The sequence below is a fragment of the Lithobates pipiens genome, unplaced genomic scaffold, assembly GCF_037356315.1.
Source record: "Lithobates pipiens isolate NorthernLeopardFrog02 unplaced genomic scaffold, aLitPip1_a1.2 Scaffold_13, whole genome shotgun sequence".
Classification (NCBI taxonomy): Eukaryota; Metazoa; Chordata; class Amphibia; order Anura; family Ranidae; genus Lithobates; species Lithobates pipiens.
In genome coordinates, this window is record NW_027507718.1 from 102,873,717 (window position 1) to 102,886,927 (window position 13,211).

Sequence of the window (13,211 nt, forward strand, 5' to 3'; positions counted from 1 at the left end):
ATCACTTGAAGGCAGCAGCATAAACCATGTTGTAATTACTCATCTCCTCAGTGTCCTGTGAGGTCCTGGATGCTGGAAGAAGCTGCGACTACCTACATTTCCAATTTACCTGTGTAAGGTTTGAGATGCCCAGAAGGAAACAAATAGAATCAAGGATGTTAGATTTGCCACTGCCATTAAGTCCAGTAATAGCATTGAAGAGTGGATCAAAGCCATTTATTTCAGTTCTCTGAGCATAAGACTTGAAGCCTTCTATAATAATAGATTTTATATGCATCTTCCTCTCTGCGGTACCTAGAAGTAAAAAAAATGAAAAAAAGTTAGTTTCAGTGTGGGTCATAGTACTAGAAGCATGTAACAAATGTTATGCTTACCATTTTATTATACATTTTATAGGACACTGTCAAATCAGGTGGTAACTAGAGGACGTCTATTCTGAACTTAAGCCCAGGTTCACACTGAGCTGCGGGAATGAAGCCGCGTGTCAGTCCCAATTTCGACTGTGATTTCAGAGACATGAGTGCAGGTTTCTGCACAGATGTCAATGTAAATCGCAGCCCGAAATTGCAAAAAGTAGTACAGAAACTACTTTTTGATATATCGGTGCAGCGCCGCAGATGCAACGTTGCATCAATTAGGGCGGTGCTATTGACGGTAATTGTCGCCGATTTGACATGTCAAATCGCATGTCAAAACGCTCCAGTGTGAACCAAGGCTAAAAGTTAAATGTTGAATAACTAAATATAAGCATAGCGGGATTGATTTACTAAAACTGGAAATTGCTAAATCTGGTGCAGCCAATCAGGTTGGCTACCATGCACAGCTGCACCAGATTTTGCACACTCTACAGTTTTAGTAAAACTCCCCCACTGTGTCCAAAGAGGAGCATCAACATCAGCAGCTGCCCCCCCCCCCTTTATTTTACATGTGTTGTGGGGTAGTGAACAAGTGGCCCCACAACTGACTGGACTGCAAAAGAGCATAACTTTCAGGTAGAGACAAGCTTGAAGGATGCTCAAGCTCATCCCTAAAGGCCCATACACATGCTTTGATTTTCAGACATCAAATGTGCGGTCGACAACCAATTGTCCGATTTCACTTTTTCGTCAGACAAAAGCTCCATGTGCAGACTAACATTTTTGTCGAATGTGAACTCAACGTCTGATTTTCGTTTCATTAGTATGGTTTTCGTACAATAAAAATCGTAAGAGCAAGACTACGCATGCCCAGAAATGAAAGAATACATACAAAACTATTCAATACGTTATGTCATTATGTCAGTTCTGAAGTTGTATTCTGTCAAACAAAAATTCTCGTATTGTTAGTAACTTTGAACATGAGACTAGCATGGCACAAAAATTAGACGTTCTGTCGCCCGAAAATCTAAGCGCGTGTACGATGCTTGAGGCTTCATGTACACTGCTGCTGGTAAATGGATGTTTAGAAGTTGGGCATTTTTTTCAGCTGCTCCTGAACTCTCCTCTGTTATCTTATCAGTACATGTACACAGGTTCATTTATAGTCAGTTGAGTGTAGAAACATTTTTTGGAACTCAGTTCAGACTGTTTACTACTGTGGTTTACTACTGCTTTAACAGTCCAAGCTGTCCAGAAAAAAGGGTTACAAAAAAAAAAAAAAAGTTAGCTGAATATTAGCTTTAATTTGTCCATGGAGCTATTCTCTCCCTAAATGGACAGCACTGCTGTCCAAGGGGTCCTACAGTGGAATAGAGATACGCAAGACAGGAAATGTGTTACTGGTGAAATCACAAGGTGAAAATAAAGGGAAAAATCAATATATACACACACACACACACTTTTTTTCTCAATTCATGTCATACCAACATGCACTGATTTAAGCAAACTGAAGTGTGCAACTGTTACCCATAGCAACCAATCTCATTTCCTAAAATATATTGTTAACAGAAACTATGCAGAAATTGTACAGGTCTTCCATTCTCTTGGCGACAATAAAACCACATCTCCCAATGCATACAGCAAGATGTGCCACAGCAATATGCTTGTGAGGCAAGGTTAACAAGAAATTAAGGTAAAATAACATTTAGATACCTTTTCTACTCACCCATCCCTAAACACTTCTACTCCCACATCCCTGGATCTAATTGACCCAGTGTTGCCCTGGCTGCAGCTATTCTCCCCTCCTCCTGCTTTCATATCACCCACAGGAAGCAGTGGGATCCATTGACTTCTGCTGTTAATCTAATTCAGTGAGGAGGGAGCAAGGGGCATGGCAGAGCCTTGCTGTGTGTGCCTATGGAAGCACACCTGCATGGGTGCCCCTCAACACATGGCTTGCTATAGGGGCAGTCACAGGAAGATGATGTGGGGGGGGGACTGCTAAAGAAAAAGAAGAGACGGCTCCGTGCGAAATAGGATTTTTGTACTCGCCGTAAAATCCTTTTCTCTGAAGTTCACTGACTGACACAGCTCCACTAATCTTGACCATAGGGTTGTTACGCCACCCTCAGGAGAGGACTAGGCAGAACATGTTATACATGTGAAAAAAAAAAACAGAGCTTTACAGTTCAGCCCAGGGGGCGGTCCCTCCAGTAACATGCTCTCAGCCTGCCTCCTGCAGCTCAGTACGTCAACATGCAGTATAACTTAAACCAATAGGAGGGGAGGGTGTTGTGTCAGTCAGTGAACTTCAGAGAAAAGGATTTTACGGCGAGTACAAAAATACTATTTTATCTTTCATTCACTGACTGACACTGACTGACACAGCTCCATTAATCTTGACCATAGGGACGTCCCCAAGCAGTGCCATAACGAGGGGTGGGAACAGCATAAAAAAAACTTCACCCACAACCAGAAGTGCTCCCTAACAAGGGAGTCACCACCTTATCTAGTTGCATCAGAATTTGTGGTCAACAATGCAACAGTGCATTATACTCAAAAGTAGATATTTTCTTTAACCACTACAATACAGGGTACTTTCGCCCCCCTTCCTTCCCAGCCCAATTTTCAGCTTTCATCGCTCTAGCGCTTTCAGTGACAATTGCGCGGTCATGCTACACTGTACCCAAATGAAATTGTTATCATTTTGTTCGCACAAATAGAGCTTTATTTTGGTGTCATTTATTCACGACTCCGTTTTTAATTTTTTGCGATATAAGCGCAAAAAAAGCGGAAATTTGGAAAAAAAGCAATATTTTCTTTTTTCTATTTTAAAAGAAATCCAATAAAATCAAATTTTGTCATAAATTTAAGCCAAAATGTATTCTGCTACATGTTTTTGGTAAAAAAAATTCCGTTAAGTGTATAATAGTTGGTTTGTGTGATCACGGACATATGTACGCAAATGATTATGTACATATGTGTGCAGGTGATCACGTACATATGTGTGCAGATAATCATTGGAACATGTGATTTTAGTGGGACATATGTGGGGGACATGTGTTTTTTATTTGGGGACATGTGTGTTTTGGGGACATGTGTGGGGACTGTGTTTACACTGTGTTGTGTGTTTACACTAGACTGATGATCAGTGAGTAAAAAGCTGTAAAAAACAGCTCATACTCACTGATCATCAGCCGGCTGCAGCGTTCTGCTCTCCTCTCCTCAGCGATGACTTCCGTGTGAGGAGAGGAGAGCCGATTGCCTAGCAACCGGCTGTTTGTTTACATCACATGACGGCCGTGATTGGACACGGCCGTCATGTGATCAGGAGGGCCAATCACAGAGCCCTCCTGCCGATCTGAGATGTGCCGTGTCCGGGTGACACGAGCACATCGGCCTCGCGCCGCTGCGCGGGCACGCGCGCGATCCCGCTACACCTGAAGGACGTTCCTGAACGTCCTATCAGAAGTAGACGGCTCCCACTCGGCCGTATATATGCATTGGCCGGGTGGGAAGTGGTTAAACAGATTAAAAAAAAAAATAAAAAAAAAAAAGAGTGCAGAATTGCTACATTACACGGCTGCCTGCAAAACTGTGGCCAAAGCAGGCATCAGATGATGTGCTTACACCCACTTTGGAGAATTTGGTAAAAGTATGAACAGACGACCAAGTTGCCGCCTCACACACTTGAGCGACTGATCCCTGATGTCGGAAGCCCAAGAGGTTCCAATTGCCCTGGCGGAATAGGTCGTGACAGAAAAAGGGGGCCACCTGCCCCTTCAAGGCGTAGGCCTGTACCACAATCTTTTTGGAAAGACAAAACACTGCGCTATTCTTATATTAGAATATATATATATATATATATATATATATATATATATATATATATATATATATATATATATATATATATATACACAGCTGCTAACACAACATCAAGGTATGGAATGTGACATAGTGAATATTATATAAAAGTGTAGCACTTTAAAAACATGGCATATTTACTGCCAATATTACAAATACATATGTTCAACAAATGATATCAATGTGAACTGGTGCACACACCATGCAAAATACTATTTGCTGTATACAATTATACAGCAAAAGAAATCAAAAAAGTGAGTGAAAAAATATAAAAAAGTGTTCACATTGATATTATTTGTTGAACATATGTATTTGTAATATTGTCAGTAAATATGCCATGTTTTTAAAGCGCTACACTTTTATATAATATTCACTGTACCACAATCTGTCTAAACCACCTAGAAATGGTGGCCGACAAAAATCGCCATACCTTTCTTCGGACCAGCTACTGAAATGAACAGAGTCTGACTTCCGAAAAGGGAGCCGTGGCAGACAAATACACCCTTAGGACCCTGACCATGTCCAGGGAATAAAGGGCAACATCTTTAGGATGTGTCGGCTTAAGACACGGAGATGGTAACACAATGTCTTCACTGATGTGAAACACCAAAACCACCTTCGGCAGAAAAGAAACACCATCTTATCCTTATGAATAACCAGGTAGGGCGACTTGCAAGACAAGGCCGCCAGTTCCGAAACCCTCCTGGCCGAAGAAATGGCCACTAGGAGGACCACTTTCTGAGAAAGAGTCAACAAAGGAATTTCCGGATGTTCTCCAATGGCGGTTTCTAAAGCGACAATAGCTGTAGAAACAGCAGGAAACGAAATAGGCGCACGGACACCATACTTTCTCTTCATACATGGAGAGGCAGGCCTTCCAGGTACAATGGTATATCTTCCGAGAAGAAGATTTCCGTGTTCTTAACATAGTTGAAATCACTGAGTCCGACAGGCCCCGGTACCTGGCTCTCAACAGCCATGTCGTCAAAACCAGCGATGGTAAAGCAGGATGGAGAATTGGACCTTGACACAGAAGGTCCTCTCACAACGGTAGTTGCCAGGGAGCATCCGCAACCAGGCGTACTAGGTTGGCGTGACAGGGACACCAAGCCCAATCAGTATTACTGGAATCCCCTCGCCCTCCACTCTGCAGAGCAGACGTGGTAGTAGCTTTAGCGGAGAAAAGGCGTAGATCAGTCTGTACTGATCCCATGGAGCCACCCACGTGACTGACGCGTCTGCCCAAGGATCTCTTTCCTGGATACAAATCTCGGCACCTTCCGATTGAGACGGAAGGCCAGAAGATCCCCATATGGTGTGCCCCACAGCAGGCAGAGTAGCCTGAACACCTCCAGATGCAATGCCCTTTCTCCTGGGTCCAGCATCTGGCGACTTAGGCAGTCCACTGGCCAGTTTTCTACTCCCGGTATGTAAATGGCCAACAAGGCCGGTACATGTCGCTCTGTCCACTGAAGGATGCGAGCGACCTCCCGTGCTGCAGCCGAGCTTCTTGTTCCTCCTTGATGGTTGACATATGCCACCGCCGTGGCGTTGTCTGACTGGATCCTGATCGGACGCCCAGGTAATCTCATTGACCATGTGGAGAGGCATAGCCTGATCTCTCGGAGTTCAAGCACATTGATCGGCAACTTGGATTCCTCCCCCGACCAGAGGCCCTGGGTCGACTGTACTCCCAGTACTCTACCCCAGCCAGTCAGGCTAGCGTCTTTTGTGATCACAGTCCAATGTAGAGGTAGGAACGACTTCCCGGACTGAAGTGTCAGGGACCTCAGCCACCAGAGCAGGGAGTCCCCGACTGACTGGCTCACCCGAATCTGCCGATCCAGAGATAATGGAGATTTGCCCATTTTGTTAATATCTCCTTTTGCAAAACTCTGGTGTGAAACTGGGCGTACGGTACTGCCTGGAAGGAGGCCACCATGGGGCCCAGAACTCGCATGCAGAAGCGCAGCGACGACCCCTGCAGTTCATCAATAGGTTTACCGCAGCTCAGAGTCTACAGTTTGTCTGAGGGGAGAAAAACTCACGCTTCCATGGAGTCCAGCAGTATCCCGAGTACTCCAAGAGCTGAGTCGGTATAAGCACCGACTTTTTATAGGTTCAACAGCTACCCAAATTCCTGCAGGGTTTGCAAGGTGATCGCCACATCCTCCTTTAATTCTGAGGCGGAAGCTGCTCTCAGAAGGAGATCGTCCAGGTAACTTACGATTGCGATCCCGCGTTGTTGCAACAACGCCAAAATTGGAGCCAATACCTTGGTAAAGACTCGGGGCGCTGGAACCAAGCCAAAAGGGAGAGCCACAAACTGGTAGTGGGCCTCCCTAACTGCAAATCGCAGAACCCTCTGATGCCTGAGGCATATGGGTTTGTGCAGGTACACATCCTGGATGTCAAAAGAGGACAGCGACTACTGAGCGAACTGATTCCATTCGGAACCTCTGTACTTTAAAGCAATTGAGGCTTTTAGGTCCAAGATTGGACGTACCCCTTCCTTTTTTGGGGACTACAAACAAGGGCCTCCCAGCGAGCCAAGAGTAAGGGTATGCGAGGGAAAGAATCTGTTTGGTGGCCAAGAGAGGAACTCTATCTTGTAGCCAGAGGAAATCAGTTTGCAGACCCATTGGTTGGACAGCCAAGAGGCCCACCAGGCTGCAAACTCCCGAAGGCGACCCCCCCAACTGTATGATGGGCAGGGGCAAACCTTTATGTGGTAGCACTTTTGCTCGCAGGCTTGCGGTTCCAGGGACACTTTTGTCCCTCAGAGGCCGGCCTGTCGGACTGGGAGCGTTTAGTCGAAGTCCCGGATGGACGAAAAAGCCTCTTTTGAACGGAAATGAGGGCCCTTGCCTACGGCATGGCTCCTTAGTCTTCCTGGCCTGTGGGAACAAGGTACTCTTCCCACCTGTGACATTCTTAAAAATGTCATCCAACGAGGCTCCAAAGAGCTGTTCACCGAGGAAGGGTAGATCCGTTAAGGCTTTCTTAGATGCCTGGTCAGCAGACCAGCATTTCAGTCAAATCAGGCACCTCAGCACCACTGTGGAGGAAGCGTTACCAGAGCCGCGTCACAAACGTACTTAAGGCCAAGCACTAACTGGTCTGCTAGTTCCACGCAGATAGGAGTAGCCTGCTGCTCCTCCAATTTGCGGTGGAAAAGTTTTGCCCATTCAGTAAGTGTCTGCGACACAAGTGCTGTGGCCAGTACTGGTCGTATTGCTGACCCCACCACCGTAAACGAGGAACGGGCCACTGCCTCGGCCTTCTTGCACGTGGGGTCTTGCACAGGAGTCCCCTCTACCAGGATCGTGGTTACTTTATTTAACCTGGATACTGGGGGGTCCAGGACCGGAGGAGCCGACCTTTAAGGCGGCTCTCCACAAAGGGGTAACACCATGCTTTTTGGGTCCGAAAAGGTCCGTTGCAGTCGGCCCCATTCCTTGTATATGTATCGAAATAAGTCAGATACGGAAACATCTTAGGTGTACGGGCTGGCTTATGGGACCCAAAAGGGACAGCTACTTCAGCAGAAGGACCTGCTGTATCCTGAATCTTCAGGCACACCAAACATGACCGACAAAACTGTACACGGGAAAAAAGACAGTGAAAATGGCAACAGAACAGCAACATGGCGATCAGTATATCCAAACCTCCAGACACCCATGGACACAGCCACCCAGCGCAGCCCCCCATCCAGGTGAGAGCACCCCAGGGAACTCCTGGCTATAGGCACACACACCACTCACCAGACCATCATGCAGCATCCCCCACGGGGGGGGGGGGGGGGGAGGGGGAGATAACAGGAACAGGCAGAGAAGAGAGGGACCCCCGAATCAACCTCCCAGGGAATGAACAGCTGCTCAACACCGCTGAGGCAGGGAGAGCTGAACTTACCATCCGGGCGAGCTGGGGACATCCCATCACAGACCCACTCCCGAAGAGTACGGGGTGGCTGCTGGCCACGGCACACTGACACAGACATCAGTAGCCCGGTCATATGTGTGCCCGCCGGCCGCCCCAGATGGTCTGTCTGACGTGCATTCTGGAAAACCAGCAGCCGACCGACTCCCGATCAGTGCTCACAGCCAATGGCAGAGAGGGCTGATCGGAATGTTTTGGCAGAACCCACCAGCTTAGCGGGGGGGAGATCACTGGACTAACCTTACATGGTTGGTACAGCGGCTCTGACCGGAGCCGACAGGTTTTTTTTCTGCGCAACCCACTGGGTTGTACACTGCTACATTTCTTTGGTGAAAATAACCAGAATCAGTGTATTATTTAATCTGTAGGAAAGTTAGAGTTTACAAACTGTGGTATATATCTAAACATTGATCAATCCTGATGTATTGATGGCTTATCTCATTTCTTGAGGCCCTAACAGTAGAAATACCCCCCAAAATGACCCTTTTTGGAAAGTAGACAGTCCAATGTATTTAGTAAGAGGCATTTTTTAACACACTGTGACTAGAGGTCGACCGATATATCGGCCTCAATTACCGGCCGCCGGCGGAACGGCCCGACGCGATCACGCTGGGGGGGGTCCACGGAGACAGGATACCCCCAGCCGTGCTGCCCCAGGTCGCTATTTCTAGTCGCAAATGCGACCTGGCGCCCGGGTTTTGTCGAGCCCTGCCTTAGTTGGATAATTAATTTCTGCTAGATCACTTCAGGCTGGCCCCTTTTGCAGTTATAGCTATGCAAAACATAAAAAAAAAAAAAAAAGTGCCTATACGGTTTCAAATCTAGTAATACATTGTCCTAACCTACTCTGCGCATGCTCAGTTGCTCTCCATTTCTAGGCACTGCTGAGTTTGTAGAGGCCGATCTGCAGACAGCCTTAAACCCTCCTATCCTTTACAGCCAAGGAAGCTGCTTCGGTTTGATCTGCAACTGCAATGGTGCTGGACGTGATCAGTTATGACACCAGCCATTTGATGGTTTGACAGTTTGGTTGAGGACACAAGCAAATGTGACTTATCAATCCCAGCTCTATGTCTGAATGGACACACAGAGCTGTGGCTTGGCTGTCCCTATAGCAAGCTACTTGCTGTGGGGGTACTCAACAGCAGGGAGGAGCCAGGTGCACTGGTGTGGGAACTGAGAAGAGGAAGATTGGGGCTGCTCTGTGCAAAATCACAACACAGGAGTCAAGTATGACTTTTTTTTTTTATGTTAAAAAGAACAAACACCACACACACACACGAGACTTTAGTATCCCCAAACTTACGCCTGGGTTATTATTGACTGCCTGACTGGCTATATATATATATATAAGGACTCCTCGTTATTTACAGCCTGAGCCTCCGATTGGCTGCCTGCAGCCTTTTACTATTGGTTGAATCGGAGAAGATATTGGACTACTGTAGTCAGAGATATCTAAGATTCAATTAACCTCCTCGTATCCGCTCTATAGCTGAATGACAGCCACAGCGCAGACCTACATTTCTGGGAGGGCATCAATAAGCATACTCCCCTTTCCTCGCATCCCTTGGACACAGCCAATCACCCCAAGATTGGCATGGAGAGAGAGAGAGAGAGAGAGAGAGAGAGAGAGAGAGAGAGAGAGAGAGAGAGAGAGAGAGAGAGAGAGAATCTGTGCTGAAGGCGAGTGATTTTTCTATTACACTAGCCTATACTGCCAACACCAGTGCCCAAACATTGTCACAGTGCCCATCTGTGCCACCTCATCAGTGCAGGCTTAGCACACATCTGTTCCACCTCATTGCAGGCTTATTAGCACACATCTGTGCAGTCTCATCACCACCAGCAACAATGTCCAAAAGATGCTTTTCCACCGAGGCGGCATACCAAATGCGTAGCGCAGACAATGAGAGCAACGGATAGTATGGGTGAATTTTCATCACATTTGCACCAAAGTCGCACAGGACCCTTTTTTGGTCCGCAGCAGAATTCCTGTCAAAATGGACAGTTCGCACTGTGATATACAAACTGATCTGGTGTCATTAACTTTGTATCAACAGCGTTTTGTATAGGGCAGTGTGAACTACCTGCGGGAACCCGTATTGGATTGACAGGGTTCCTGCATTACTGCAGTGTGAACTGAGCCTTAATAATAATAAATATAAAGTATATTTATTAAATAAACTAAAAAGACCCCAGATATATGTAGGAATAATCTTAAAATGTACCATAAGGGGTTTAATACTGTACTAGTTGAAGGGACTCAGAGTGCAATTACTTGCCTGGCTTTGGGCGTTGACAACCAACTCTACATCACTGGGTCCACCTGAAAAACTGACAGGCAGGCAGACCCCACTGGTCCGCTAATGTGAAAGGGGGCTAAATCTGCATGTTTCATTAACATAACACTGCTCTCTCTAACGAGCAGGATCCTCTGATTATTTCTGTATTGAAATTGTATTGTACCGTCTGCCCTACTGTTGTAAAGTGCTGTATAAAGTGTCTGCTCTATATAAATCCTGTATAATAAGAATATTAAACACCAGGTGATCCTGCCATGAAGGTTCTTGTTCAGGCACTTCTCGTTATAGGGCAGTGATGGTGAACCTATGGCACGTGGCTGACAGCTGGCATGCCAAGCCCTCTCTGTCATATACCAGGGGAATCCCCCAGCCAGGCAATCACTTGCACTGAAGGTGCAGGCACGGAGGAGTCGGCTCCCTTCCTTGCATCAGTCCCAGTGACGTCAGCGGAGGGGTGGGCAGTCAGTCATCTTGTCCCATATGCGATGTTTAGGGGGGTGTAAAATTCCTCCTCCGCGGTCCAGACGCTGTACTGTAGCATATTGCCTCCACCGAACCCCTACGGTAAGGCATTCCTTTCTGCCGGCACCCTAGTCCAGCTCCCCCTGCTCCGGGATGACTTTGGTTCAGTCTGTCCCTCTAGTGCAGCCTGTGAAACAGTGGAAGGGTCGGTGCTTGGAGCAGATCATCAATGGCCATGGGGAGAGGTGCAATGGCTACTAGCTGACCTCCTGGTGGTGGGAATATCGAGGAGTGGCTGGATAGTGGGGATTCCTACAATACTGCCTGGGGAGAGCTGGACGATGTGAGTAGTGCAGGAAGTATGTGTCAGGTAGGTGAGTACATGTGTCAGGTACACTCAGTTGGCAAGTGTATGTTGCAATCTGAGCGTATCTGGCAGAATCATACGTTTTTTGGTCCCTTAGGACTCATTCAGAGGGATGATCAGTCCCATCCTCTGTACAGAGCCGCTGGCTGGGCACTTACACTCCCTTCCTGCCCCGGACAAATTTTCAGCTTTCTGCGCTGTCGCACTTTGAATGACAATTGCGGTCATGCAACACTGTACCCAGATGAAATTTTTATCATTTTTTTCCCCACACAAATAGAGCTCTTTTGGAAGTATTTAATAACTGCTGAGATTTTTTTTTTTTTTTTGTAGAAAATAGACCAAAAAAAGTAAAAACTATTTTTTTTTTTACTTAGTTTGTCAGTAAACTTTGTAATTAAGTAATTTATCTCTTTCACTGATGTGCACTAATGAGGCGGCACTGATAGGCTGAACTGGTGGGCACTGATGAGGAGGCACTAATATGCCACAGATTGGTGGCAGTGGTAGGCACTGATTTGTGGAATTGATCAGTGCCTCGATTACACGTATAGATGTCTCCTGTGATGAGATGTCGCTGATCGTCTCTCTTCGCCACACACCATCAGTGTGAGGGCATGCGCACTGATTACCGACATCTCCGTGTTTACATTTGACTGGCTGTTATTGGACACAGCCGATCACATGGTGAAAAAGCCACAGACACGGTCCTTTATAGAGATCGGGGTCACGCCGTGTCCTACCAACCTGGCACGGCCACCGCAAGAGCAGCCATTCTGGGACGCCGTCATATGACATCGTCCCAGAACGAGAGCCACACCACCCTGCCATCATTTGACGGTGGGTGGCAACTAGTTAATTCTTTGATGGCACTTTGAAAGAAATAAGTTGGTTTTGCGTTGCGGTTTTCGGCACTCGGGCTCAAAAAGGTTCGCCATCACTGTTATATTGTGACAACAGTCTGTTACTCCATGCTGCTCTGTTGTCACCCTGTCCCACGGACTGTCAAGTGTAGATTACAAGCGATCGTTTCAGCACACATTACGCAAGCATGGTCCACTATCGTCACCATTAGGAACCCATCTTGGGAAACACCATGGTGTCACCGCTTGAGAACATTTACGTAGACAGGAAGTTGCTCCAAAGAGGCTGCAGAAGACCAACAGCAATGAGATGCATCAAAGGATGGGGAAAAAAGGTGAAAACAGCAATTGTCTGATACACAGTTCTTATATCAATCAGTCAGCGTTTCCAGACAGTTTACTCTACAGGAGTGAGAACACTGCCCCATTCACCAGCACAGGACAGGGTAACAGCACACAGTGTGTCGGTTTAGCATGTCATGATACTCCTATTACACCGAAGCCGGTGTGCTCATGATAAAGCCATCACACAGGCAATGCAAGCCATACTCACCCAAGAAGCCCTTAGGTCTAGTCTTTCAAGCTGCGCGCTGCTTTCGCGCCGGGTAAATAGGTACTAGACGTTGTAAAGATGTTTGAGGGTGCCACCCTAACGCCTGACCGATTTTTCAGAAAAAAACTAAAATTAACCCAAAATACCATATCAGCGAACTGGTTCACCTTTATTACTGTGACATGTTTAATTTTCAGCCCCACAGCCTTTGTCTTTGTGGACTAATAATATGAATCATTTAGTCACTCTGTACAGGCATTACTAAGGGCAGACTGAAAGGAGCCGCATACAGAAAGAAGACCCATGAATGGGCGGGCGGGCAATTTGAATCCCAGGCTCGCTTCTCCGTTCATCATCCTACAGCAGGAAATACAGTACCTGCGGTCACGTGAACATTTGCTTCCGACATTTTGAAAAAGGGCAACGATTTTTTATTTTTTTTTCCGTGCTAGAAAATACAATTATTGTCTTTCATTTTAGTTTCTTTGCTGCGGTTTTACT

The 13,211-nt window shown here is 46.5% G+C and overlaps 1 protein-coding gene across 1 annotated transcript in view; it reads right to left on the reverse strand.

The window, feature by feature from the left end:
- The window catches only part of SMC2 (structural maintenance of chromosomes 2), a 69,648-nt gene extending 56,863 nt beyond the window's left edge, over window positions 1–12,785 (reverse strand). The window contains exons 1-2 of the mRNA XM_077475352.1: window positions 12,711–12,785; window positions 110–294 (exon numbers count right to left, since the gene is read on the reverse strand). Of these exons, the coding sequence (XP_077331478.1) occupies window positions 110–277 (168 nt within the window). The 5' untranslated portion in view covers window positions 278–294; window positions 12,711–12,785. The remainder of the gene's footprint in view (window positions 1–109; window positions 295–12,710) is intronic.
- Between the last annotated feature and the right edge of the window lie 426 nt (window positions 12,786–13,211).